This window comes from Varroa destructor, unplaced genomic scaffold (genome assembly GCF_002443255.2).
Source record: "Varroa destructor unplaced genomic scaffold, Vdes_3.0 BEIS01000007.1, whole genome shotgun sequence".
Taxonomy (NCBI): Eukaryota; Metazoa; Arthropoda; class Arachnida; order Mesostigmata; family Varroidae; genus Varroa; species Varroa destructor.
The window spans coordinates 37,105,677-37,129,782 of NW_019211460.1; the positions used below are offsets into that span (position 1 = coordinate 37,105,677).

Genomic DNA, 24,106 nt, shown 5'->3' on the forward strand with positions numbered 1-24,106 from the left:
CGTTACTATTTTATTTTATTATCTTGCCTTATATATGTTAACATACGTTAAGTAATCTACTCGCACTAGTCACTTTGATACTTCATCTTTAACCCGCAAATAACTTCTTTAGTAAGCGTGCCCAACGCGGTATTAAGTATTCGCTCAGTACAGTACCATTTAAATATGTGCGATACAAGGAAAATCCAGCAGAACTGAATGTTGGCTTGATAGCACACTAAAGTACCAAAAAAGCAGGGACCCAAAAAGGCCGAAAAGTCCAAAAGGTGTAAAAATGTTGGAAAAGTTCTCAAAAAGGAGCCAATCATTGCAACGTGTATAAACGACTCGATTGGAAATTGATATGCTTCTACCCAAAATGGGCAATTACCGTTGGTACCGAAAAACGCAGGTGCATCGGATATGGCTTTCTGCTCCAGTTTGATGAATTTTCGCGCCCTTGCAGAGTCTTACCCCTTTTAAGGATTTCCCTAGCGGAACCTTCGTCGGGCTTTTCAGAAGCTGCATAAGAACATGTGACGTAGACGGTCTACTCCAGGAAAAAGGAAAGCCTTTTATTTTAGTAGAGGTTTGCCCCGTGCGAAAAAATTGCATAATAGCTGTTCTTCCCTCGAATTTCGAACAGGACACGGGAGTTTATTGCTTTGTTTCAGGCAGAACTGGTTTTCTTATTCGAAAATATCACGTTGGTGACTTCCTGAACACATTAATATTGACGTGAGAACCTAAAAATTAAGGTCAGTTTTACTTTGATAGAACAGAATAACTGTAAAGGGGCAACAGGTAAAAGGTAGTACGGTAACGGTTAAACGAGAAATTAAGCAGTGGAAATTGAGGCAAGAAAATGGAACAGCTGATATAAAATGAAAGGATGACTCGAGGGTAACAGTAGAATATATATTATCTGTCCAGAGGTAACTGAACGATCAATACAAGGTAAAAAATAGCTAAAATAGGGTCTTACGATAGCACAACGAAGTAACGTAAGCAATCAGAAAATGCAGCAGATCTGCACAATAATGGAAAAACTGTGGTAGAGTCCTAACAAGGATAGCTATGACGAAGTAATGGGAGTATTGCAATGCACTGTAATGGATTACCTGAAACGAGTTGAGCAATCAGAAGGGACGCACAAGTTAGTGAGCGTAAGTGTTGGCAACAGAACAAATAAGGTTATGTGCCTACATTTTCACTTATTGGGTCCTTCGCATGCAGCGGAAAACCAAATGTTACTTTCAATTTCCACATAATTTTGGAAAAGAGACGCAAACAAATGTGCATAATTGTTTCTCTACCGAAAGAAATACGCATGTTTTGCCGAGCAAAATATAATAGACAGTGTAGGTCTTTATTTTCTGACTAGCAATTGTTGTTGCTGTTTCTGTTATTCCGTCTGTTATATACGGCAAACTGTGTATATAATAAGAATAATTGGCATAAATACACATGCCACAGACTACGGATCGTACAAACATCTAAGGAGGCATAGCACTTCATCCGATCATCGCTATTAGTAAAATTATTCGAGTGACCATGAAGCCGCCTTAATAACATAACATTGTTAATATAGCACTTATGTAATGCCATAGTAAAGAAGGTGAAATATCTTTACTAAATCAGAATCATGATTAGTGACATCATTCGACCACAATATGCAAATCGAAAATACACCCAGTACCTCCATATTTATCTTCTAAAACAATAGTTTAAACAACATATATAGAGGTTCAGCTACTGCTCGCTTATGGTCTATATCCCTCACGTCACAAGCGGTACGTTGGAAAGAAAAATTAATAAAAATATTACTTCGTCCGATAATCATATCCAGGAACATCAGTTAATTGATCGCAGGTAACCGACAATTCTATCCAACCATACGAAGCAAGTCCTCGATAGCGCGTTCCTTATTATTGTGGTGCAGTTCCAACACGCTCTCAATCACAAACCTCTCTAGGAATGGGAACATCTCCTGCAACTAAATGTTAATGCCCATTCTTATTATCATAACCAGTTGTTCTATACATTCTTAGAAAGGACGTTGATTAACTTAATCCTTGGACTTGGAACGATATTCCTCGGCAGACCTACATACGTAAGGTACTATCAACCAATATAGTTTGGTGCCTGACTACGTAATATTAGAAGTTCCATCCAAATATAGAATGATCTGGTACCTGTCTAACGTTTGCGTCTATGATTTTAACGGGAACTGATGGAGGAGCCTGTGTACTTTGGACCACTTGCTGGCCTCCTACCTGGCCAACAGACACTGGTCGTCCTGGCGTCGTATTTGGTGGCCCAATAAGTGCCGGGTCCACTCCTGCTGTAAGTGTCGCGTCTACAGGACGAACCTAAAATATTCCGAGGTTACCAATGGCTAGTGAATCTACTATATAATTTTGAAAAGGCTTCTCCTGTAGGACATAAGGATGACGCTGTGGTTAATTTTCAATTAGTGAATACGTGACTAAAATATTAAAATTTACTTGAAACGAAGTGACCAATGCTTGATGAGCTTTTACCATATGCATGTCCACGAAAAACTTTTGCTCTATCTGCTACCCACATTAGAGAGACAGTGTTACATAACACAGAGAGCAAAAATAGTCCATGGAGTCACTTACAGTTGAACCAAACCCGAAAGCTGTCGTTGGTAGTGGGTTTCTGTTGAGGTACATCACCTGAGGAGCAAGAATAAGCCCTCTTGGTATGAGCGTATAACTCATTAGGATATTAATAGCTCCCTCCTTTGCGTCTCCTTGTTTGCCATTTAAAGGAACCCACTCCTCTTGGGTTTCCCCACATGTCCACACAGATTCAGGAATGGGTACGTGAGCCCATGCAATCTTTTCGCTGGCCGTAAACGCACACTATTTGATTTTGGATTAAACGAAAAAGTAGAAAGCTTGTTAATTGCAATGCTTGCACATCATAGGTGGAGTACCGATGTCTGATATGATCCAACAGGTCAATTGAAGACGAAATAAAAATAAGAATCGTAGTCTTATGAATTATACTTTTAACCATGACCGCCGGTTTAAGCCTTTCTAGCCATTTTTACCTACCTCATCAAATATTTCTATTAGAAATGATGTGAAGCCCAGTGGGGGAATGAAACAGTGGAACTCCTTATCCCATCGCGGGTTCTTGGCGCCGTTATAATGGGTGTGAGTCTCGTAAATATTGTGCCCAATCCTTAAACGAACATAAGGGTCCATGCGGGTCATGCCGTAGTTTTTCACCAAGCGCGCCTATAAGAAAAAAAACAATGAAAATAGCCGTACATTAACACTTCATTCACTCAAATAATAAAATAACATAACATTGACTGTCAAATTGTGCGTTAATGCCTCTTTATAATTTTGTTCTAATTGATTTCAGAGACATGTGTATAGTCACAATTTATGTCTGTCGATCTAAACTTAAAGTTTAATATGAGCTGTGGAACTACCTCGACGACAGTAAGTGTGAGTCGGCCAACGGGAGCAGCTGCAGTAAGAAGTTGGTCGATTTGGCGCTGCATCGCTACACCTGTTTGTTCATTTAACGCGATCTGTCGAGCTTCAGTGTTTCCCGGAAAGAGATATTGTTCTGAAGCAATTCTGGTACCGTTGCCATCGCTAGTCACCGAAGTAGCAGTCGGTATTAATCGAAGGAAATCATCGGGCAGTTCACCGATGAGAGCCTATTCCAAACGTATAACAGCATTACCGTCCTGCTACAAATCTGAATTAACCTTTTCGATCCATAACCATCTAAACTAGTCAAGACGCTGTCCTACACATTAAGTATTATGTTATTATTATATTCAGTACATTATCGTCTTTTCCTTTAGACACCAAAGCTCAAAGTTTTTCAGATTTCAGATATATTTTTCTCATCTACAACGTTTTTACTATAGAGGTATATAACCCTCAGCGTGAAGGGAAAACGACAGTGGTGATCGTGTAAGGTTTTTGTTTGCCCAAGCTCTGCGATTGCATTGTCTATGCGCATCAGAGCGATTTGAGAATCTGGCGTCATCTACCTAACCTCTTTGATAAAGTGAACGCCTCAGCGGCTTCACAAAATATGACAGAATTCACTATAGCGCTTAATTTCATTGGTACAATATTAAAAAGTCAAGCGTTTTTATCAGTTATTTCCCCGCAATTTTTTTCCTTTGACTCATTACTAATATACCTCTACCTAAAAGAAGAAATGCGGTGCTTCCAATGCGATAAGTACTTTATTCTGACAAAGCGGCTTTTTCTTCGTACCCCTAATTGGCAACTAATAATAGTAATGTGCGCAATCATCCACCCAGACACGAAGATCCATACACATGAATAGACTGTGCACGTGCTTGGTAAGTATCTATTCTTACATCCAATCAACTATGAATGCTATTCTACTGCTTTCTGTTTAATGGCACTATTAACATCAATCGTTGATCGAGTCCACAGAATGAATATCGCCTCTATGATAATTTCATAATTTAATAAATTTATTCAATTCAGTATCAAATAACCTTAGTTTCATAAGCAGATTATTAGGCATTAGAAACAACACGTCAGATGAAAAAGACATTTGCGACAAGTTTCTGCATCGGTTCGGCTCATGTGGGTTCGAAACTTAGCCAGGATATCTTCTTTCCCCAAAACCTCTCAGGCGGGACCTCTGCTTAGGTGTACTGCAGTAGTAAGAAAAGAATATAACGCCCGTCGTACCCCGATATTAACTCAAAATAATCAGACCGTGAAGGTCTTTGCCGAACATTCGCGTTTCCTTTCGGAGCACTTAACCCTTCGCTAGTAAAGTGACCGAGTTATCGAATTAGAACGAGCACATTTCTAAAAAGTGCTAATAACAGTACGCGGCACAACAACAGGCAAAAAACGCAATGAGAACGCTCTACGTTTATATGAGCTACCGCGATAGGCACTACATTGTGATGAAACTACTGTTAACTGAAAATGATGCCACAGATACTCACACGGAATTAATGATCACACATCTCACATAGTAGATTGTCTTACGACTAAATTTCTTATCTACTGAATATTTCGTCTGCCTATTAAATGAACTGACACAGCAGCTGACAAGCTTGACAAAATGGCTTGTGAGCAAGTTAACCACACATGCAATGGCTTCTACGAGACGTCAACACAAGGAAAATGCAAATGCAACAGGGAGTTTCTTCGCGGTGTACAGACACTCTACCTGTCTGGAGAATCTTGGTCCTATTGCTACTATCGTGGTGATGGTAAACTCGCTATCGTAACTAACCCTGTCGAAGTAAACTAATTGGCATTGTGGGCGAAAACGACTAAGCTCACCTAAGCTCCTTATACGCAATAAGGCAAAAAAACGCTATCATCTTTGTTCTCATTTTTTAGGCCTTGCAAAACGTTTGAGAACATCTTACCCAAGAAACATCGTCCAAGGAAACTGCCTGTTTTCATGCTGTATTTAATTTTCGCCTTTATTTATCGTAACGTGTTAATGGGCGTATTGATCTAACATTGTTGGATTTCTTATACAGCAACTGCATTATAGAAAAAATAGACACCTAAATTGAGACAGATTTTGATGGGCTATCTGGCCTAGTGACTACCCATACGCTATTCCTGGCACTATGTCAAAAGCACTTTTTTGTACAACAAAGCAACAATAAAGCATCATTTTCGGAATTTAAGTGAAGAACACTTATCGTCCATCCTCTACGCGCTAGACACACATTTATCAAAATTATAAATTTCTTGGGTGACCCCTAATCGAGCGTCGCCAATATACATGCGGCTGTGACCAGAAGAGCAGTGCAGCACAAAACAATATCCCGACCGAGAAAGAGCGGTGCGGACTCCAAAGCTAACCACTCATATAGACGAATCCAAATAATCTTTCTGTTTCCCTCAGGGCGTTAATGAATGATTTTGATGTGACTGAGCGTTCGACGTCGCGAATACGTCACGAAGGCCTCTAGTATATAGTATAGATCATAAAAGTTAAATAGATGCTCTCTGAAAAAAATAAAACTAAACGATGGTATACATTACGGATCATAAAAGTTAGATGCTCTCTGAAAGCAATAAAACAAAGCGATTTAACGAACGTTATTCGCTATCCAATTTTCTCGAGAGTGAAATGATGGGTTGTCTTTGATTTTTCTTTGAATCAATGCAAAAATGAGTCACAAGCAAGAATGAATCGCAGGTTTGCTCTCGATCTAGAAGATGTGATTATTGTGGATAGAGACAATTTTTAATTAAAGCTTATGCTATGAGTGTTGTGTCCAGTGAAGCAGACATCCATGGCTCTCCCATAAAGGTGAACGCATCACTGATGACGTTTATCTGCATGCTCCACAAACTCCATTAGCGAGCGTAGATATCTGAAGTCAAAAAAAATTATGCACCGCCTCATGCAAGCAGATTAGTGCAAAGTTAGCTACTTGGGAATACTTTACGAATGAGACGAAGCAGTTGGATCGCTATATATGGAGCGTTGTTAAATGAGAGTATCTATCGAGTCTCGACATACGACTTCGACTGACTTGTGCTATCATCGAGAGAGCGTTTACAGAATTCTAAGGGAAACATTTAAAGCAAGTCTGTAAGCAGTGTGGAAAGCTGTAATCGTAATAATATCAATTACTGATGAATGATCATACTGAATTATAACCATCAAAAATGGCTGTTCTCAATTTTTATTTAGAAACTGAGAGAAAGCCCCAATTTAGGTACCCCGTCATGTATAATCACAGCTTGCCATTCTGTCTTGTTTCTTAATAGCGCTTTTATTAGTGCGATCTACCCTGGCGTCCTTAGGGCGAGATCAAAGTTGTATAATCAATAACATCAAAAAAACATCAAGTCGCTCTATAAGACAGGCTTTATTCGTAACGGCTGCTACTTTTATTGGCCCTTCCTTTATATGTGTGTTTTTAGACCTGGTGCAAATGTCTTTGAAAAAACCAGGACCCCGAAGCAGAACCTAAACGCGCCGCATCAAGATGCTGTAGTATCACTCCACAATAAAGGAAATAACTAAAAAAATCAAGTGTTTAAGAAAGCAATGTTGATCACCTACAACACATATGAGTCGATCGTTGCTTGCGGATCAGCTAACTACGCAGCTCTCTAGGCCTTCTTGTGGAAGCTATCATCATCGTTCTGGTAGCAGCCACAGCTAAGAACAAACAAAGCTTGACATCAACTTTTACTTACCGAATACATCAGATACACAGAGCAATTTAACAATGGCTGTGCTGTTAACCTTTTCCAAAGTCCCGAGAAAACAAATAGCTGTGCAGTATGCTCTTATTGTGTTTATAACAAAACGATAGCGATTGAGTTCAATAATTCATATTATAAGCTTATGTATGGCCACTAAGATAAAATAAATAAATAGCGTGTGAGCCCATGATACTTAATGCAGCACTTCCATATCAGGTTGGAACAGGACTAGGGGTGTATCTTATGGTCCCTATTCCTTTTCCCTCTCCATTGTTTATTTTCTTCCATACACCTTTCAAAAGAGCGCTCTTTGTCCTGCAAATCTGTTGCAGTTTCTTTTGCAGTTAACAGAATTTTACCCTTATAACAAAATTTATGTCGAATTTAGTTTTCAAAGACCGATGTTTTAGATAAAAAAAAGAAGGTGTTTTCGACGTCTGCTGTATTTCGTCTCTTTCTAAGGTTGAAAGATAATTGAAACAGAGATAGTTGTGTCACGTATAATGAGGACTCAATAACTGAGAAGACCACTGGAAGGGGGTTGGGAAGTCTCTTACAGATGGAATCTTGGAAATGAAGTGTTTCTCACCCAGGTCAATCCCCCGAAATCAATAAGAACGTGAGATGGCTTGTAAAGTGAAAACCAAAGTTCGCCCGACCGCTCAACACGTAGGCATAATGACAGGTTTCTAAAAAGAATGACTAATGATGATTAGTTTTATCTTAACGTCAATTTGAAGCTGCGAAACAAATTGGTTACTTAGGAATATATGGCTCATCCTAGAATTAAAGCAGATATTCTATACCAAGAAAGCCATGATTTGCATTTGGTAAATCGGGAAGGGTCATATACACTGGCAAATGTTTGAGAAGAACCTACAACACACAAGGATCAGTGTATAGCACCAACTAAACGCAACTATTCAGCAGCAACGAACCGATAGACAAGGCAATATCATGCTTCTCCACGAGAATGCCAGACGTTACATTGAAAAGGCAGTAGAAGACTACCTGCCTGAACTTCAGTGGGTAGCTTTTTCACCCTATATTTTCGAGACCTCATGACATATTGCAATCACTGGCAAATGCAATTTGTAACAGTACATTAAAAAACTGACTGGACGAGCTCTGTACCATCGGATCTGAGAATTTCTGGCGAAAAGGAATAAAAAAGATGAAAGAAAATCGCAGGAAGTAACAGCAAAAACAAATTTAGCGAATCAGTTCCCCCGGAGTCGGCTGGCTCAATGGGTAATGAGAATAACACGATCAGGATACCCGATAATTAATTTAGGCAAAACAAAAGCCATATCTAATTTCGAAACAATAACAGCGCATTTGCTTGAAACCAACTTAGGTTAACATTTTGATTTAAAACTAGGTGTTACTAGCAGCTACATAGAACCGAATGCGTAACGACAACACAAGCCTTTCACAAGCCGTATCAATGTAGCGTTAATACAGCTTTGTATAGTCAGCTGTTCTATCACCAACCATTCGAGAATTTTCTGTCATAGTGCTTATTTGTTGGGTACAATGATCAAAGCGCGATAATGCAGTCTAAGTTCGCTCTTCAATTGACTGTTAGATACGGCACTTAACCGCATTATTTAGTAACCAAATTAGCCACACGTGTCCTTGGATAATCGATTCTTCTTTTACATATATTGAAGTGTAGGCTCAACTCAAAATCAATAGCACGTTTTTAGCTCAGTTTGGCCATTTTTACTCACAGTCCAGAAATGCAATTAAGATAGCTTTTCGTAGAATATCAGTGCTCAATTAGAACAGATTACTGAGTGGTCAGAAGGTTCAACTTAAATAAAATGTACCTTTTGCCTGCGCTCCTCAGGTGACTCGATATGAAACCTCGCCATGTTTGTCAATGATCTAGCAGACGACACTGGCACCAAGCAAAGCAGAGAATAAGGATCCTAATCAGCAATCCGGACAGATTTTAAAGTAATGTGAATACAATTTGTTCGGCTTCTCAATTTGATACCATAACAAAACTCCTCCGTGTTACTAATTCGAGAGGGCCTATAAATTTTGAACGATTTCTTCTCTACTACGCCCCCTCCAGATCGTTCTCCGTCAAAACAACAAGACAGGTATGCATACCTAGTTGAATTCCCATTCAGCTATTTAAAATCGCATGCATAGCTAGGTACATCATTTTAGAGACAAAAAATCAGCAAATATAAACTGCATTTAGTCAAGCCGAAAAACTCTATATTTGCACGAATGCTGTTCATAGTAGTATTTGAGCAAAAATCCTTTTAAACGGAGCATTCTAAGAATCTTTTTCGTGCTCTGGCCTGAGAACCTTAATAATAATAAATAAAAATAATAATATTTCTAACAACACTAATAGTTTCGAACAATTTTATATTTTACCATAAACATAAGGTCCGAAGAAGGTCGAATTATTTCAATTTTTTTCCCTCTAGATGTTTGATTCTATGTATGTTCTAAAGTATAGATGACATTTTAACAACGACTTGTTAGATCGCACCAAGAAGTGCATGTTTAAATTATCTTTATGTATGATCATTATTATTTGTTATTGTTACCGTATAACATACGAAAATATTTTTTAGAGAGTCTCGTTTATTTTTGGTAGAGGGATTGTGTAGAAAAGCTACGGTTCTATTCAAAGTAGCCCGTCTCTACAGATGGATCTCTATTCAATTCGACGGAAAAACAACAGTTCAAAAAAAGGCTCAATTTTTCCTCTCGTGAGTCAACTGCTACCGGACGATGCGCCACAAGGCGATCCCATAAGCTCAAAATTTTGCATATTTGAGGGCGAACTTCGCGACGGAGTGGTTGTTGTCTCAAACAAGGATCACGTCAAGGACATATATTCTGGTGGCTTTTTCGGCAAAGGCAACTGCTCATATGGCGAGCCCAAGTAAGTTTAAGGTATCTTAGTATAAACAAAGATATTAGCATATTCAAACGTCTTACTCATGGTATAAGTAGGCACAAGTATGTAAAGTTTTCAGAACGAGTAACTGCAGGTTTTGATTATGACTAAAACTTATCGGAGAAAATATCTCCTGTTTCTCGCAACAGGTTGCTTCCAAAACAATAAACAGAAGTAATTATTATTATATGGTTATATATATTTCTTGCCGTTTTAAATATTTACTACTGTGGAAAAATATATCAACACTGTGCGGTCAAGTCTATCATCGTTCTACATTGAGCCAAATTATGTACTTCTGCACCGCGAGCTCGAACCAGCGATAGCCTGTGTTATCAATCCACAATAAATATGAAAGAGTTGACTGAGCCATTGCTCCAACGCTAAATGCAACTAACTTAGATGTCCCGCTCTGCTGGGATGGTGTAACGAGACCGTTGACTTAGGTACCTCAAGGATACAGGCGACGAAGAAATAAAATGCGATCTCTTATGTAGATGTCGTCTGCTCCAATCTTTGAAGTCTATACAGGAAAACGCAGTTGATGTGAGCATGACTCTTCTGTATTATAGGAAAAGTTCATCGTGCTAATAGCAGTGTTCCTTTTTCAGATTCGAAGCAGGCTCGCACGATCGCGTTATGAAAGCTATATATGAATGCCAAAGTTACCAAATCGAAGAAACCAATCAGGCCATAGCATCGATCAGTGACTTCAAAAAGGAATCTCCCTTTCAGACAACTGAAAACGAAGAATTGATTCTCATACCGGAGGAGGCATATTTTCTAGCCTTCGGCTTAGGTAAGTAATTCATAAATGGTTTTTCTTCTAAGGATATATAGATCTAAAGCATTTTCTTCGTCACTATTTTGCTCAAAAAACTAAACGCGCCTTAGTTTTCATGTTGGTTATTGAGAACAAACTGCATGCAGGAAAGCGATATTCAAGTTTGCACGTTTTTTGTATCAAAGACTAGTTTTGCGACATTGTCTGTTTTGTGCACATAAAGAGCCACAACGGCAATACTTGACTGCATATTGCAGATTCTGACACATATATATAATCCTATCGTTCTTACACTTTCGCAACATTAATCAGCTTGAGCGGACAAAAGATCAACTGTCTAACTCACAAATATTTAGTCATTACCTCGGTATCCTTATTTACAATAGTCCTACTCTATTTGAAAACATGTTCGTTGAAGTACTCATTTTTTTCAGGTGTTCTCAGGGTAAAACGATCGGGGTCTGATATATCCCTGGATGAACTCTATGCAGATCTTTTTGCTCACAACCACCAGTTTCCATTACGATACGCAGCATATCACCATTTTCGACATAAGGGTTGGGTTGTGCGTCCTGGTGTCAGGATGGGCGTCGATTTTCTGTTGTACAAAGATGGACCACCCTTCACTCACTCATCGTTTATGGTCATAATTCGAACGGACGATGACGACGAAAGACTTGCTATGGAGGGTGAGTGTTTTTTTTACAATATTTGCCATTTTTATTATTTATGGAACAAGAGATGCAGAAAAAAAGGATAGTTTAGCAAACCAACCCTTGGGGACATGTCCAAAAGCGGTACACCCGACAAAGGCCAATGGAGCATAAAAATAGAAAATCTTGTTTCTTTTTTTTTCACCCAGTTAAGTCGTCGTTATTACGCCGACTGGCCTAGCAGTCCAATGGGTCTTTTCACCCAGTTAAGTCGTCGTTATTACGCCAACTGGCCTAGCAGTCCAATGGGTCGGACGGGGTTCTATAGTAAGAGCTAACAATAGAAAAATTCAATGCCATGATGAGCTGCCAATTTTATAAACTTGTACAACATTGGTGAAAAATGCTGTTTGTAATACACCTGTTATTTACTGAGCGCTATGCCTAATAATCGTAATTCTAACACATGCAGAAGACTTGAAGCCGGTTGTAATATTAACCACATATACTACACTACATCATTGCTATACCAACTTCTAAAGTTTTTTTTCGTTGACTTCTCTTAATGCAGAACTAACGGAACACGACCTGGACGTTCTGACACGCATTTCTGGAACTGTACAAAAGGTTCTCCTGCTATGTTACGTGTTGCGGCCAAGTAACTCAGTGGATTTAAGCATGCCTTCTTGCCTTCGTAAAATGGAAGTGTGTGAAATTATAACAAGTCGTTGGGAGCCTAGCAAAAGATAACTAGTCCTTGCGTTCCATATTTTACCTATATTCACATTATGTCTGTTTTATATCCGTACGCACATCATATACATGTGCGTCCGTACAGATTTAGAATAGCTGTAACGTGAGTGGTCTACGATCTAGCTAAGTATTTGTTACTCTCTCGTGTTTATGCATGGATTAGATGCGTCAATTTTACTTTGAAGGAGTTTCATTATTATGTCAAGACAACAATGATAATTATAATACACTATAATTCGTTAAATGGTCTTAATTTGTTTATTTGTGTTTCAATTGTGTTTCAAAGGCGCTAGAACCCGTAAAGTTCATATGTGAGCGATCTGGATCGAATATATAGTCTCGTTTGATTTGTATATTTTCTCGGAGTGACAGCACAAGCGCACTACTTCTGACTGTTTGTTTTTCACCGTAGAGGGGTCTTTTATTTATAGAGACAACATTAATAGTTATATATGGTCTGTGTATAAGAATATTAATAAAAATTTGCGACGAATTTCTCCTTTTCTCCACAATTGTTGTTCAATCATGTTCTCAGTTTTGACTGCTACTTGAGAGTAGCCCTGTTGCTGCGTCGTTGTCATGGCTGTTTTGGTTATCTGCAGATTCCTGATACTCGACTACAGGTATGTCGTTTCGATCGTCAGGCGTATGTGCACCGGGTATCAAAGGTTCAACCTGGAAGGGCTCCGCCAGTTGTCGTGAGAACTCGAAAGCCAATTTGGTCATGCGAAGAAGCACGCAATATTTCCAGCCGACATTCGTCACGTGGTAGCTACATGACATGTCGACTTCGTCCTACAATCAAGATAAATTAACGGTGTACATACAGTAGAAACACAAAGAAAGATTTAGATTACGCTGATGCTCTTCAGTACGTCAAAAGAACCTCGATAGATACAACTGAAGTGCAGTAATTTACACTTGACATTAAACTTATGTGTCACAAGTAAGTTTTACGAATTGCAATTCAAATCGTTTGCAGAACGCTTAAAGCTAGGTGATTTTACACTTAACTGTTGTATTATAGAGGTTATATTACAATATATATTACATAATATTAAAATGTATTATTATTATATTATATTAATTATATATTATTGTTATATTAAAATTTGTTTATCTAACGGCACAGAGTAAGGCGACTGCGAATTATCGAGATTAAAGGACACTATGTTCATATTTGCTTTGTGCAGGGAACGACAAATGCGCCAAAACTCAGGTTACAAACGATGCAGTACAGGCCATAGTACAAAGCTCGACTCAGCCATAATATACAGCGCCCTTAGAATACAAGTTAAAATTGGTATATTGCAAAATCTGACGGGAGAAATGCGGAGGAGATTCCTTTCACAAATTTAAAGCAAACCCCTTTGACAGACGAAACGTTGACAGCGTTGTCCAAAGCAGCTCTAGCGGAGGGAGGCGGCTTACATCCAAGTGATTCTTGAATGCGGTCCATTAGTCTTCCAGCATCAATAATATACGGTGTCTCTGGAAAACAATGACAAACAAGGATAGCAACTGTCCAATATTTTTACAAAGTAGGTTCTTTAGGTTTAGCTAATTTTAGTGATTACAACGTTAGGTCATCACAATGAAGACAAGAATTGCGAGAAGATTATGTACCACGTTATTACATCATAAACTGAATACAATAAATAACTCTGAATACATACTTTCACGACTGCTAGGTTATTACGAGATTGTCGTTAATGTAACGGACAACGTAGCCTCACAGGATCCGGTGTCAGTGTCAAATTGTCTATAGTGGCCTATACTCATAACTCATATCGATTTTCCAGTGAGTTGAAGTGCCTCACGATATGGAATTTAGTTCAGAAAATCTATCTATAATTTGTAATATTTTGTGGCTCTTGGTATCTATTTAACAAGACAATACAAAATAGAATAAAGAAGTAAACGCTCATAATAGCAATTCCAATATCAATAACTAATATATATATATATATATATTAGTTATTGATATTGGAATTGCTATTATGAGCGTTTACTTTTTGTTGTTTATATATATATATATATATATATATAATAATAATGGAAGAGTAAATCAGTTTTAATTAAACTGTTTAACGTCGGGTATGGTTAAATGTACGGGAAAAGAACATTGGTAGGAGAAAAAAGCAACTTCTGAGAGCGTAGAGGGTAGTAGTAGGAATGTTAAGTAACTGAATGATAGGCTAAGTGGTAATGAGGTTTATAAAGGTCGCAGATGTTAAAGAATATCAAGAGTGAACGGTAAGAAAATCTAAAGGACGCAGAAGAAGCTCTACGGACGGCCCGTAAGGCATCGTCTTACAAAACTTAGTTGCCTTACTTGGGAGTTACGGCCCGCTCCCCACACAGTTACGCAATAGAAAATCAAAGATTGGTAAATTGACATGACAAGTACCTTCGGAATCTGAGGTGGAAGAATAGAATGGAGACAATGTAACCTTGCTAAGTAATATTGTAGTGTATGAGGAAATAAGTAGAAAGGCGGTATCACTAAATAAAGTTTATGGTTGTTAATGGTAAGCTTAGCGAAAACAATCTTTCAATCAACAATCAACAATTTAATAATGTTCAAAAACATTACCTGAAAATTTTTGGGAACGATAGATACTGAGTATAGCGGAGAGAAAAGGTAAGCCGGCAATAGACTGTTACTATCTGGTGTTCATTGAGAATATTGTGGTATTATCAGCGAAATCTCTGGTTCTGGTTGTCTTTCTTTTGCATGAATAAAAGCGAATCCGCGCAGAGCAGATGAGGTCTAGGACAATTGTTACACTGGGGCAAATAGAACTTTTGCTGTTGGCTTGGATCAACGTGGTTTATATATATATATTATATAACAACAAGAGCCACGAACAGCTATTGTCAAAGAATATGAGACGGGGTGATAGCTGGATAAGGGCATAGGGTGAACAGGCCTTTTGAAGTCAAACTGATGCAAAGGTGGGAATACTGTTATATTCAAGATGGGGTTGAAGCTGAGTAGATATGTATTGTTCGAATATTCTTGCAAGCTATGAATCTGCCGGAGCTGGAATAATCTTTAGGACTTTTATCCTTTTTAAATGTGTAAGAATAGATGTTTTAAAAGCGGTCGTTCATACTGTATATGTGTCCTACCAACGATATTGCATCTCTGTAGAAAATAAATGAGCGCTCCCACGGCGTTACGGTAGTCCAAGCTCGTAACTAGAGTAGCACCTGCGAAGAATTTCTGAGCCGAGTGCCAAAATTTCTTGATGTTACACGTCGTATTGGGTAAACCTACATAGGAGAAACGTTGCTGATTTATTTATTCGAAGATACAAATGTACGCCCAGCAGACCGTTGCATAAAGTATTATAGCATATGTTCTACTTAATAATTCTACAAACGTGAAACTAAATAAAGCACACATTTCTTTTATATAGTATGTAAAATATAGTGTTTACAAGACCTTGAATAAAAAATAGCGTGGTCACACGCTTGACGTTAAATCTAAATGTCTATAACCTTCAAAAGGAATCCCGTGTGTCATCATGCACTGGAATTTGGCCTCCTTTATTCTGTTGCGAGACATCCCAAAAGGTCTGCCAGGATAGATAATTCCATGCCACCGGTTAATGATGCCATTGGCGATGGAAAACCGACATAACGCTATCTCGCAGGGACGCAAGTCCTACAAACAGAAACATTGCGTATAATTTTAGTTGACTAAACAAACTGTTAACATCCAGTAAAGTAAGTGCATACAGGGCAAAAACAGTTATTATCTCATAACATCTAATAATAGGTACTGCTAAATATTGTATTTCGAGCTGACTAAAAGTGGTGATAACTGTAATTATTAATGTACTAAGTTCTGGACAGCTTGTTCAATGATCTGGTCACTAAAACTTCTTCACTAATAAGTCTTCCTCAATGATAGATTTTTGTAAACGTGAATTTCATATGCGTTGTATGTATCGGGCCAAGCATTACCATTGTCATAGAGCCATCGGCGCGTAGATTTTCCACGAAGCACTGTATGTTTGCGTCGAAGAAACAGAATTCCATTTCTCGAATAACTTTAGGTTGTTCCGCCAATTGTTTCATAACTCGATCTATATTAAATTCTAAGATATCTTCCACTCCTCTAATCATCGAGAGAAAAGCAAAGATAGACAAGAGAAGTATATGGATTAAATCATCAGCCTGTGATGATACTTGTCAGATAAAATATAATCGGAGCGCTGACCTATGTCTTCTATAGGCCTATATATATATTTTATATAAAATCCTCTATATATAATATTAGAAATGCTGTGTCAAACTAATAACCTTTCCTTGTCATTTGAATAAGTTACGTTTATATGCTATATTACGAATAAAAATTGTTAAATAAAAGCAGTATTTGAGAATTTCTTAACGTAACGATAAAACATTAATTCCTATTAGTCTGAGACGTTTTATATCTATTCTGTTATCTTACGAAAAGTATATGACATGACCATGACCTGTATCTTAGCATTACAAGTAAAGCTAGAGTCTCTGATGATCTCGTTGCGTGTTTTACAAGTACCATTATAGTTCTTCAAAGCCTTCTGAGCTTTAACCAAAAACAAAAATAGATTTCCATAAATATTGAAAATTTTTTGGCATGACTTAACCTACGTTGCTTCTTAATTCTCCTACAACACTAATCATAGAAACCGTGGGATACCATGCGGATAGTACCGGCACTTATATTTCCACACGAAATACCTTTTAATAGCTCTACGAAGGCCAACTAAGCTAGAACAATAGAATAATAGAAGAATAGACTTGCAATTGAGTAACCTATTCTAAGATTTTGATATCATAAAATCCGTTAAAAATGTTAGGCTGTTAGGAGCAAATCCGGAAGATTGTGATAAATTAGATGGTTTAGAATGATAACTCTTGAATGTAAGTTAGGTTATGTTATAATATATAAATATATAATATAAATATACGTAAAAAAGAAAATAAGATATGTTAAAAGTACTTTTTTTTTACACTTATTTTTCCCAGCGCTCTGGTTACTTGTGGACAAACCTATATCAACCATTCACGACTCCACGTGTAAGTTCTCTATCGATCGCTTCCCTAAATAAACTGATAGTGGAATGTGCTTGCCCACCCGTTGCCCCTTTTAGGGCATGGAAGGCCCTATAATTTCATGGAGTCAGATCGGGAGAACTAGCTAATTCAAACCAACGTTAGGCATCTCTTTGCTCGATTCAGAAACTAAATAAACCGATAGTGAAATGTGCTTGCCCACCCGTTGCCCCTTTTAGGGCATGGAAAGCCCTGTAATTGCACGGAGTCAGATCGGGAGAATTAGCAAATTCAAACCAACGTTAGACATTTCTTTGCTCGATTCAGACAGTAACTAAGACATGGCTACGAATATTGGCATTGTCACCAAATAACGAGAGGCCTTAGTTTATATCGCCGTGCCAGTAGTCGTCAGGTCTTTTGAAGAACTCGAGATAGATAGCGCTATGCATTCATTGTTTAGTTCCCGGAGGTCATCTCATAGTAACACATGCAACTAGTGTATTGCATTTTACTATCACCTTATAGTCGAGCCTAATCAATGTTGCTGCCACCAAACTCAATCTCTTTCCAGAGCGGCACCATTCTCATAACGGGTTCCTTTTCAGCTCGCGGTAATGATTAAACCATGCCTCGTGTATGGCGACCGCATGCTCTAGGCTGACTTTTGTTTATTAAAGCTTCGCAGATTGGGTGAGAAATACACAACACGTATTTCTAACTGGCTAGGAGTCGATCCACAAAACGTTAATTTTTTTCGGTATTGGCGGTATAATTCCAAAACACAAATGAGATGCCATCTCTGGCCGACAGAATGTTTCTGGATGACCGAATGTTTGTACTCCAAGCTCTGCTTTCGTGGAAAGTCTTAATTCCAGCAATGCGTTCCAGCCTTCCGGGTCCCAGTACCTGATCACTTCCTTATTTATCTTCGTTTTATTATTTATCTGTTTACACCATTCATGTATAATGCCTTCGCTTAAAATCTCTTTTACCAATATCTTCATGATTCTTCAATAAATTTCCGTAGCGCCGTGGCTTTCGGGGAGGGTAAAATATTTGCTTGTAACTCATTTCCCCAATTTCAAAGCTCGCCAGATTCGCATACAATAGCCTAATACATAGGTCCAATCGGGATTCCGTATTGACGGTGATATACATTTCAGACTACAATCATTCAACCCAGCTTTTTTGATAAATCGGGTATGATAATTGAAATATATGTATTACACGACATTTGAAATTATTTTAATTAAAACGCAAATGGAAAATAATTATCCAAAGGCAGAGATTTATTCTATGAAAAGACCTGGATATTAGGCAGAAAACGCAAAGCGAAGCCGCACGTGCTTTAACACTATTTTATGCCTTCACCAATGCTAAATGAGGAATACACTAGCTAAAAGATCAAATATTTACAAAATTACGGCGGAAACCTTGCAGTGCACATAGTTTACAAGCGGATACTCAACGAATTAAAGAATTATACATTAGTGAAGACCATGCTCAGCTTCTCGCCCTCTACTACATATAATTTTACACATACGTACGTGTCCTGTGGAGTACATTGCAAGTTCTTCTGTAGTTCGCGCTTTTTCTCGAGCCTACTCCATAAATCTTCTCGGAGCTTTTTCGTAGCCTCTTTCGCACTGTTAAGCCAGCAAACAAGCGTTCATTTTTTACTTTCTTAAATACATCTACTGCCCTGCAGGTACAATGTCTAGCAGTCGATTCTTTGATTTTTCTCTCTTAATCGGTGGTCCACATAGCGTTGATTCCTCAACAGATCTGCTGATTATGTAAATCAGTATCCGCAGGCAGGTAATCAGCTATTACAATTAAAAACATCAGAAAACGATATGTTCTTCTTTTGTTGTGAGCATCTTTTGAGGAATCGAATGTTTATACTCTCACTGATTATGACAAGTACGGATGACAATCCCAATTGAAATAATTTCTTTGTGACACAAAAACAAACTACAGGGTATCCATTTTAATCAGAAAAGTCTGCCTAATGATGGCGTTGGAATTGAAATGAGTGAGGAATTGAAAAGAACGCACTTTCAATGAATTACTGATTTTTGCTATTCAAGTCTGTGAAGTTTATACTAACTACTTACTCATCAACGAAGTAGGCCCGATCATCTTGGTTCATCTGTCCCCAGAACTGCGAAGCTTCATCGTACATCTCTTCCCTTGTAAATCTACGTCCTTTTCTCCTAAAATCCCAGATAGGTTCGTCATATGCAGCTTGCGTTAGCTTTGCTTAAGTTATCTTCGCCTACGATACCCACAGCTAATTTAGGGCAACTTGATTGACATATTGGCTCTTCTTCTATATCTATGCGACATTATTTATATCATGTCGCATAGGTATATACTTATTATGATATAAATTAAACATAGAAACGAGAAGTCCAACAAGTTGAACACACGTTCAACTAAAAGAAACGTTACAAGTAATATAAGGCACAGTTGACGTTACCAGAAACACGTATACTGGGCATGATAATCATACTAGGTACATCATTTAAGAACTTAAGAACTTTAATCATTTAAGAAAAAGTAACATACAATCCAAAGTCAATTCTGGTCACAGGTAAAACTCCAAATTAGGTCTTATCGAACGAACAGGTTTGAAATTTGAAGTTGCACAACTGTTTAATCGACATATGGAAATTCGAAATAGAGACAACATCGCTGTACCTACCTTTGTTCATTCTCGTAACGTTTATAGAATGCCCAAAATGGCGCCACCTTGTTCGGCATGTTCTGCAAACGCATACACTTTTGTCGCACCCATCTCAGCTATAAACAGCAAAACTAACTAGACAGTTATATTATATATCGACCCATCCAATCCGGATTCATGAATGGCACATGGGTTTAAGTAATTTCTTGTTAGGAATAAAATGCGGCTCCATTTACAACTAAGTGGATTTTAATAATCTGTAGTAGCAGGTAGATATCGCAAATATCATAGTTAATTATACAAGGTTAAAGGAAACATCTTAGGCAATATCTTAAATTACGAAATGCACACAAAGGCTTTCGGACATTTAAAAAATACAACACATAGCATTTGAAAGAGCATTATCAACCGATTAACTAGCTTACAAATATAGATACGGTAGGTGAAAATTTGGGAATTAAAAGTAGGAAAATAGCTCTCATCACATTGTAATCCATGTTGCCAAACAAGAATAGGCAAAGGTTTGCTTTATTCTATGAAGCTAAATACCACCTACAGTATTACGATTTGAGCAGCATGAAACGGTATAATACTTATTATAATAATAAAATATATATATTAAATAAAGTTGCGACTTTTTATCACCTTTTCCCTAAAATTATGACTTTTTGAGTTCGCGTTGTGAACATCTGATACGTCTTCGCGAACGGATAGTTCACAGGATCGTATAAATCCAGATAAATCTGTCAATACATACTCCATGCTGAATTGGCACTCTATCAATCTACCAATTCGGCATTGTATCGCTACACCTAATAACTTCAGTCCCGTTTCGAGGCCGCTTTTGAAATAATAATAATGTTTTATTGTGAAAAACGCGATTTTCCTGTTCTTCGTAAACCCTCGTTCTATTTATTTGATTGGATCGTCTAATTTAATGCAGGTCTCAAGTGATGCGCTTACATCGAGACCCTTTTAGCCCATATAAGGCACAAGCTTCGTCTGTCGACAATCTGATCCTGAAAAAAAGTGACGGAGAAATCTAGGTGGATACTGCATACCTGTTTGTATGCGTTGCTATGATAGCCATAACTAGCAAGCATACTTTTACATTAATTCAAATCGTAGCATTGATAAAAATGGTCGCTAAGTATTAATAATGGGGAAAAGAATGAATGAAGGGAAAAAATCAAATGCTAATATGAATTTTTATAGTTCTTTGTATGGTTGCCATGCCGTCTTCAAGTCTTGTGGAAAGGCCCCAGACAGGCTCAACAAGATCCAGTGAGACTCCTAATAGAGGTAAGTCCTTAATTTTGCACCAGAAAAGAAGTGGTTCTGTGTATTTATTCACTTTAGCAAAATAATTAGATCTGCTGCATAAATTCCGACTTGTTGAGTGCTGAGCTTTGCAATCTAAGCCTTGATAATCGAGTGTATGAAGAGCATATTTCCATTGTTCACCCGGTCCTGCAAGAAAAAACTCTTGTCCCATAGATCTGAGTAAACTATAGGAAATCTCTCAAATATACTACACTTAGTCAAAATAGTCTCACAAAAGAATAGGAAGCCATTTGTATTTTTTTTTATAGTTATATATATACTGTCGTCTAAATTGAACCTTTTGAAGCCCTCCTTCGTTCTTGTTTTAGCTAAAAACTGCCCTCAGTAACCGAACGCTGCTTTCTTTTAAAGTGGTCACATTTAATATTATTCACTAAGCAAGGAAGCCTCTGATTTATTGTTATGTACAATAAACACTTGAGGATACAGCAATCACTGCTCCTTCTGTATTGTTTGTGTCTCATTGATTTTTGACAGTGTAAGTTCGAATTTTGTTAGCGCCCGATCAGCTCAATACAAATAACGTACGCTTCCCACAAATTCTTTTTGAAATTCATTATGACTTGGAACATTGGCTAAGCATATGTGCCGAGTTGACAAGCAGTCTTCTGCCAGGTATAAAACCTTTATGAAGTGTTAAAATACTATAGCGTATAAAAGTGGCATGGTTTTAGACATACTTAGTATCATACGATCATCATCTTAAAAATATTTTTAATGTGGTTGAAATACGGCACCTCTTTAATTGACCGGCAGCGGAATAAATACACTATGAAGCTACGTTGTATTACAACCTGTGAGTACGTGAAAACGAAATGGTATGTTCAGTACTCAAGTTTACCTCTATGAATGAAGACGATAGCCTTATATCATAAAAACTAGTTAGATTATTGCCATTGTTGCATGAAGTGTAGATTAGGATTTGTTTTATATCATTTGTATTACATTATAGAATAATGACTACCAAAAACGATTGCTGTACTTCGACTATTCTAAATTATGTTTATCATTGGAACATATCTTGGTTGACATCAGAGCGCACAGAGCAATGCCAGCTGGATGCTCATACACTGTCATTCATCGGTTGATGTCATGCCAGTGAAATGTGTGCACATGGTTATGACGAAGTCGGCACTAGAATCATGGAGCATTTTTGTTAGCGTCAATAATTCAAATGCAAGCAAGGATATTACTTTTTAACATTTTTGACGATAGACAGACACCAACGTGCTGATAAGAGCTGGGAAACATACACCAGTGAATATTCTAACTACCTAATTAGACACGTTTTTATCGATATTTTCATATTGATACATCAAATAACCTATAACTGGCTTTTTCCGTGAATAGCAAATTATAAAAGACAAAGTTATACCACAAGCACATCCTACCGGTAGCTCCAGTGATGAAGGTGTACATCACTAACCTCGTGTTAGGGACAAGTTGCTGTTTGTGATGGACTCACTCCTGCAAAAGCCAACTAGTTTCAGCTTTCTGCTATAATTGACTCCACAACAAACATCTGAAGTTACAGATTTAAAAATCTTTGAAACCTTTGAATCATAACAAACAACCAATCAGCACTTAGTATCTGCTTCGTTTTCCTCGTCGTTTTGTTATTGGCTATTGTTTACAACAGTAAAGCCAACCCGCCATCTCTCTTTTAAGTCTTACGGTATGCACCGGCAGAAAGCTATCTATTTATGAGTATAAAGCGTATTTCAAAATAAATTTATTAGAATAATAGGAACCACCTTGAATGGTATTTTGCAAACGCTTGACAGCCATAAAAGCTGATAGTGTTTTTCTGAAAATATCCAATGATTTTTGGTTGTTTAATACAAACTCGAAGGTAAACAACATTCTACAGAACATGCAACTGCGAAGCAACTGATTGAACCAAGATGACACCCTAAAATACTGCTCGTATGAGTCATTAAAAGAGGCGCAATACAAGAAAGTGTCTAGGGCATCATCTCTCCAGCACATCACAAACGATAAAATTAACTGAGCCGCGAATTCAATAAGTATACGTCGCGGAAAATTTTGATCTAGAGCTTTGATTAGCCTTTACAAACCGAAATCACTCGTTCGAAATCCACCATAGGTCATATGTCCGCACCAAGTTTTAAAATTAAGGATATATTACTGATGAAGTCCGTGTACAGTGATAATAATAATGCTAGAAACAACAATACATGCTCAGTATATCACTGGGCATTCGGAGCAATATAGCACAGCTTGCCTGTATGCTACTTCTCTCTGCAAAATAGTTCGCTTTCGCAAAGGGATTCTATGAAGGGTTGCGTAAGCTATACGTGTAATATCAACGAAGCATGTTTGAAAAATCTACACGCTGCTGTGCGAACACGAACGCACCCTTCACAAATACTGGACATGTTATAAGTGCCATTTATTATTTACTCATTAAATTTGTCATGTACGGTGTATTATTATTATTGCATGATGGCATGATATAATTTTTCAGAAGTAAAATGTGCCTGCTATACTGTACTACTTTCACGCTCCAAAATTTAGAATTAAGTGGTTCTTAACAAGGTTCTCTTTATCAATTTGGTATTTCTAAAAATAAGTGTGTGTACAGGCCTATTGGCGCGGTGAAACTGAATGCCCTTTTTTTTTTACATAACTTCTGCCTGCTTACACAACTTACACAACGGC

The 24,106-nt window shown here is 37.7% G+C and overlaps 3 protein-coding genes across 13 annotated transcripts; 1 reads left to right on the forward strand and 2 right to left on the reverse strand.

Moving 5' to 3' along the window:
* Positions 1 to 1,312: 1,312 nt before the first annotated feature.
* Positions 1,313 to 9,190, reverse strand: LOC111253774 (toll-interacting protein-like). 3 transcript variants are annotated; one of them, XM_086976319.1, is made up of 6 exons: positions 9,050 to 9,190; positions 3,452 to 3,685; positions 3,066 to 3,251; positions 2,625 to 2,870; positions 2,256 to 2,351; positions 1,313 to 1,975 (listed from the first exon to the last, which is right to left on the reverse strand). In XM_086976319.1, the coding sequence occupies exons 1-6, from the start codon at positions 9,092 to 9,094 to the stop codon at positions 1,865 to 1,867; spliced, it is 918 nt and encodes a 305-aa protein (XP_086832445.1). In that variant the 5' UTR covers positions 9,095 to 9,190; the 3' UTR covers positions 1,313 to 1,864. The 3 variants fall into 3 exon arrangements, with proteins under 3 accessions (XP_086832445.1, XP_022669461.1, XP_086832446.1); XM_022813726.2 differs by having other exon boundaries at positions 2,175 to 2,351; XM_086976320.1 differs by lacking the exon at positions 3,452 to 3,685 and having other exon boundaries at positions 2,175 to 2,351.
* On the forward strand, positions 9,187 to 12,848 carry Tsen2 (tRNA splicing endonuclease subunit 2). 4 transcript variants are annotated; one of them, XM_022813729.2, is made up of 5 exons: positions 9,187 to 9,328; positions 9,818 to 10,131; positions 10,758 to 10,945; positions 11,365 to 11,619; positions 12,155 to 12,848. In XM_022813729.2, the coding sequence occupies exons 2-5, from the start codon at positions 9,893 to 9,895 to the stop codon at positions 12,331 to 12,333; spliced, it is 861 nt and encodes a 286-aa protein (XP_022669464.1). In that variant the 5' UTR covers positions 9,187 to 9,328; positions 9,818 to 9,892; the 3' UTR covers positions 12,334 to 12,848. The 4 variants fall into 4 exon arrangements, with proteins under 4 accessions (XP_022669464.1, XP_022669463.1, XP_086832447.1 ...); XM_022813728.2 differs by having other exon boundaries at positions 9,841 to 10,131; XM_086976321.1 differs by having other exon boundaries at positions 9,880 to 10,131.
* mael (germ-plasm component protein maelstrom) lies at positions 12,720 to 23,626 on the reverse strand. Of its 6 annotated transcripts, none has more exons than XM_086976313.1 (10): positions 23,503 to 23,626; positions 22,851 to 22,891; positions 20,099 to 20,160; positions 19,509 to 19,607; positions 18,939 to 19,037; positions 16,312 to 16,465; positions 15,844 to 16,009; positions 15,472 to 15,615; positions 13,703 to 13,827; positions 12,720 to 13,131 (listed from the first exon to the last, which is right to left on the reverse strand). In XM_086976313.1, the coding sequence occupies exons 3-10, from the start codon at positions 20,155 to 20,157 to the stop codon at positions 12,868 to 12,870; spliced, it is 1,110 nt and encodes a 369-aa protein (XP_086832439.1). In that variant the 5' UTR covers positions 20,158 to 20,160; positions 22,851 to 22,891; positions 23,503 to 23,626; the 3' UTR covers positions 12,720 to 12,867. The 6 variants fall into 6 exon arrangements, with proteins under 6 accessions (XP_086832439.1, XP_086832440.1, XP_086832441.1 ...); XM_086976314.1 differs by lacking the exon at positions 23,503 to 23,626 and adding an exon at positions 23,179 to 23,197; XM_086976315.1 differs by lacking the exon at positions 23,503 to 23,626 and adding an exon at positions 23,179 to 23,195 and having other exon boundaries at positions 22,816 to 22,891.
* Positions 23,627 to 24,106: the final 480 nt, after the last annotated feature.

What these genes read in the sequence shown, in the direction of transcription:
- LOC111253774 (XM_022813726.2), bottom strand. Translation starts at nt 9,094, where the DNA reads ATGGCGAGGTTTCATATCGAGTCACCTGAGGAGCGCAGGCAAAAG. An exon ending in CTGAGGAGCGCAGGCAAAAG is followed by an intron (nt 3,686 to 9,049) that starts GTACATTTTATT and finishes CGTTTGGAATAG; the next exon opens with GCTCTCATCGGTGAACTGCC. An exon ending in CTTTCGGGTTTGGTTCAACT is followed by an intron (nt 2,352 to 2,624) that starts GTAAGTGACTCC and finishes GGAATATTTTAG; the next exon opens with GTTCGTCCTGTAGACGCGAC.
- Tsen2 (XM_022813729.2), top strand. Translation starts at nt 9,893, where the DNA reads ATGGATCTCTATTCAATTCGACGGAAAAACAACAGTTCAAAAAAAGGC. An exon ending in TTTTCTAGCCTTCGGCTTAG is followed by an intron (nt 10,946 to 11,364) that starts GTAAGTAATTCA and finishes CATTTTTTTCAG; the next exon opens with GTGTTCTCAGGGTAAAACGA. An exon ending in CGAAAGACTTGCTATGGAGG is followed by an intron (nt 11,620 to 12,154) that starts GTGAGTGTTTTT and finishes CTCTTAATGCAG; the next exon opens with AACTAACGGAACACGACCTG.
- mael (XM_086976311.1), bottom strand. Translation starts at nt 20,842, where the DNA reads ATGGAGTATGTATTGACAGATTTATCTGGATTTATACGATCCTGTGAA. An exon ending in GTCATAATTTTAGGGAAAAG is followed by an intron (nt 20,161 to 20,725) that starts GTGATAAAAAGT and finishes ATGCGTTTGCAG; the next exon opens with AACATGCCGAACAAGGTGGC. An exon ending in CCGATGGCTCTATGACAATG is followed by an intron (nt 16,010 to 16,311) that starts GTAATGCTTGGC and finishes TTCTGTTTGTAG; the next exon opens with GACTTGCGTCCCTGCGAGAT.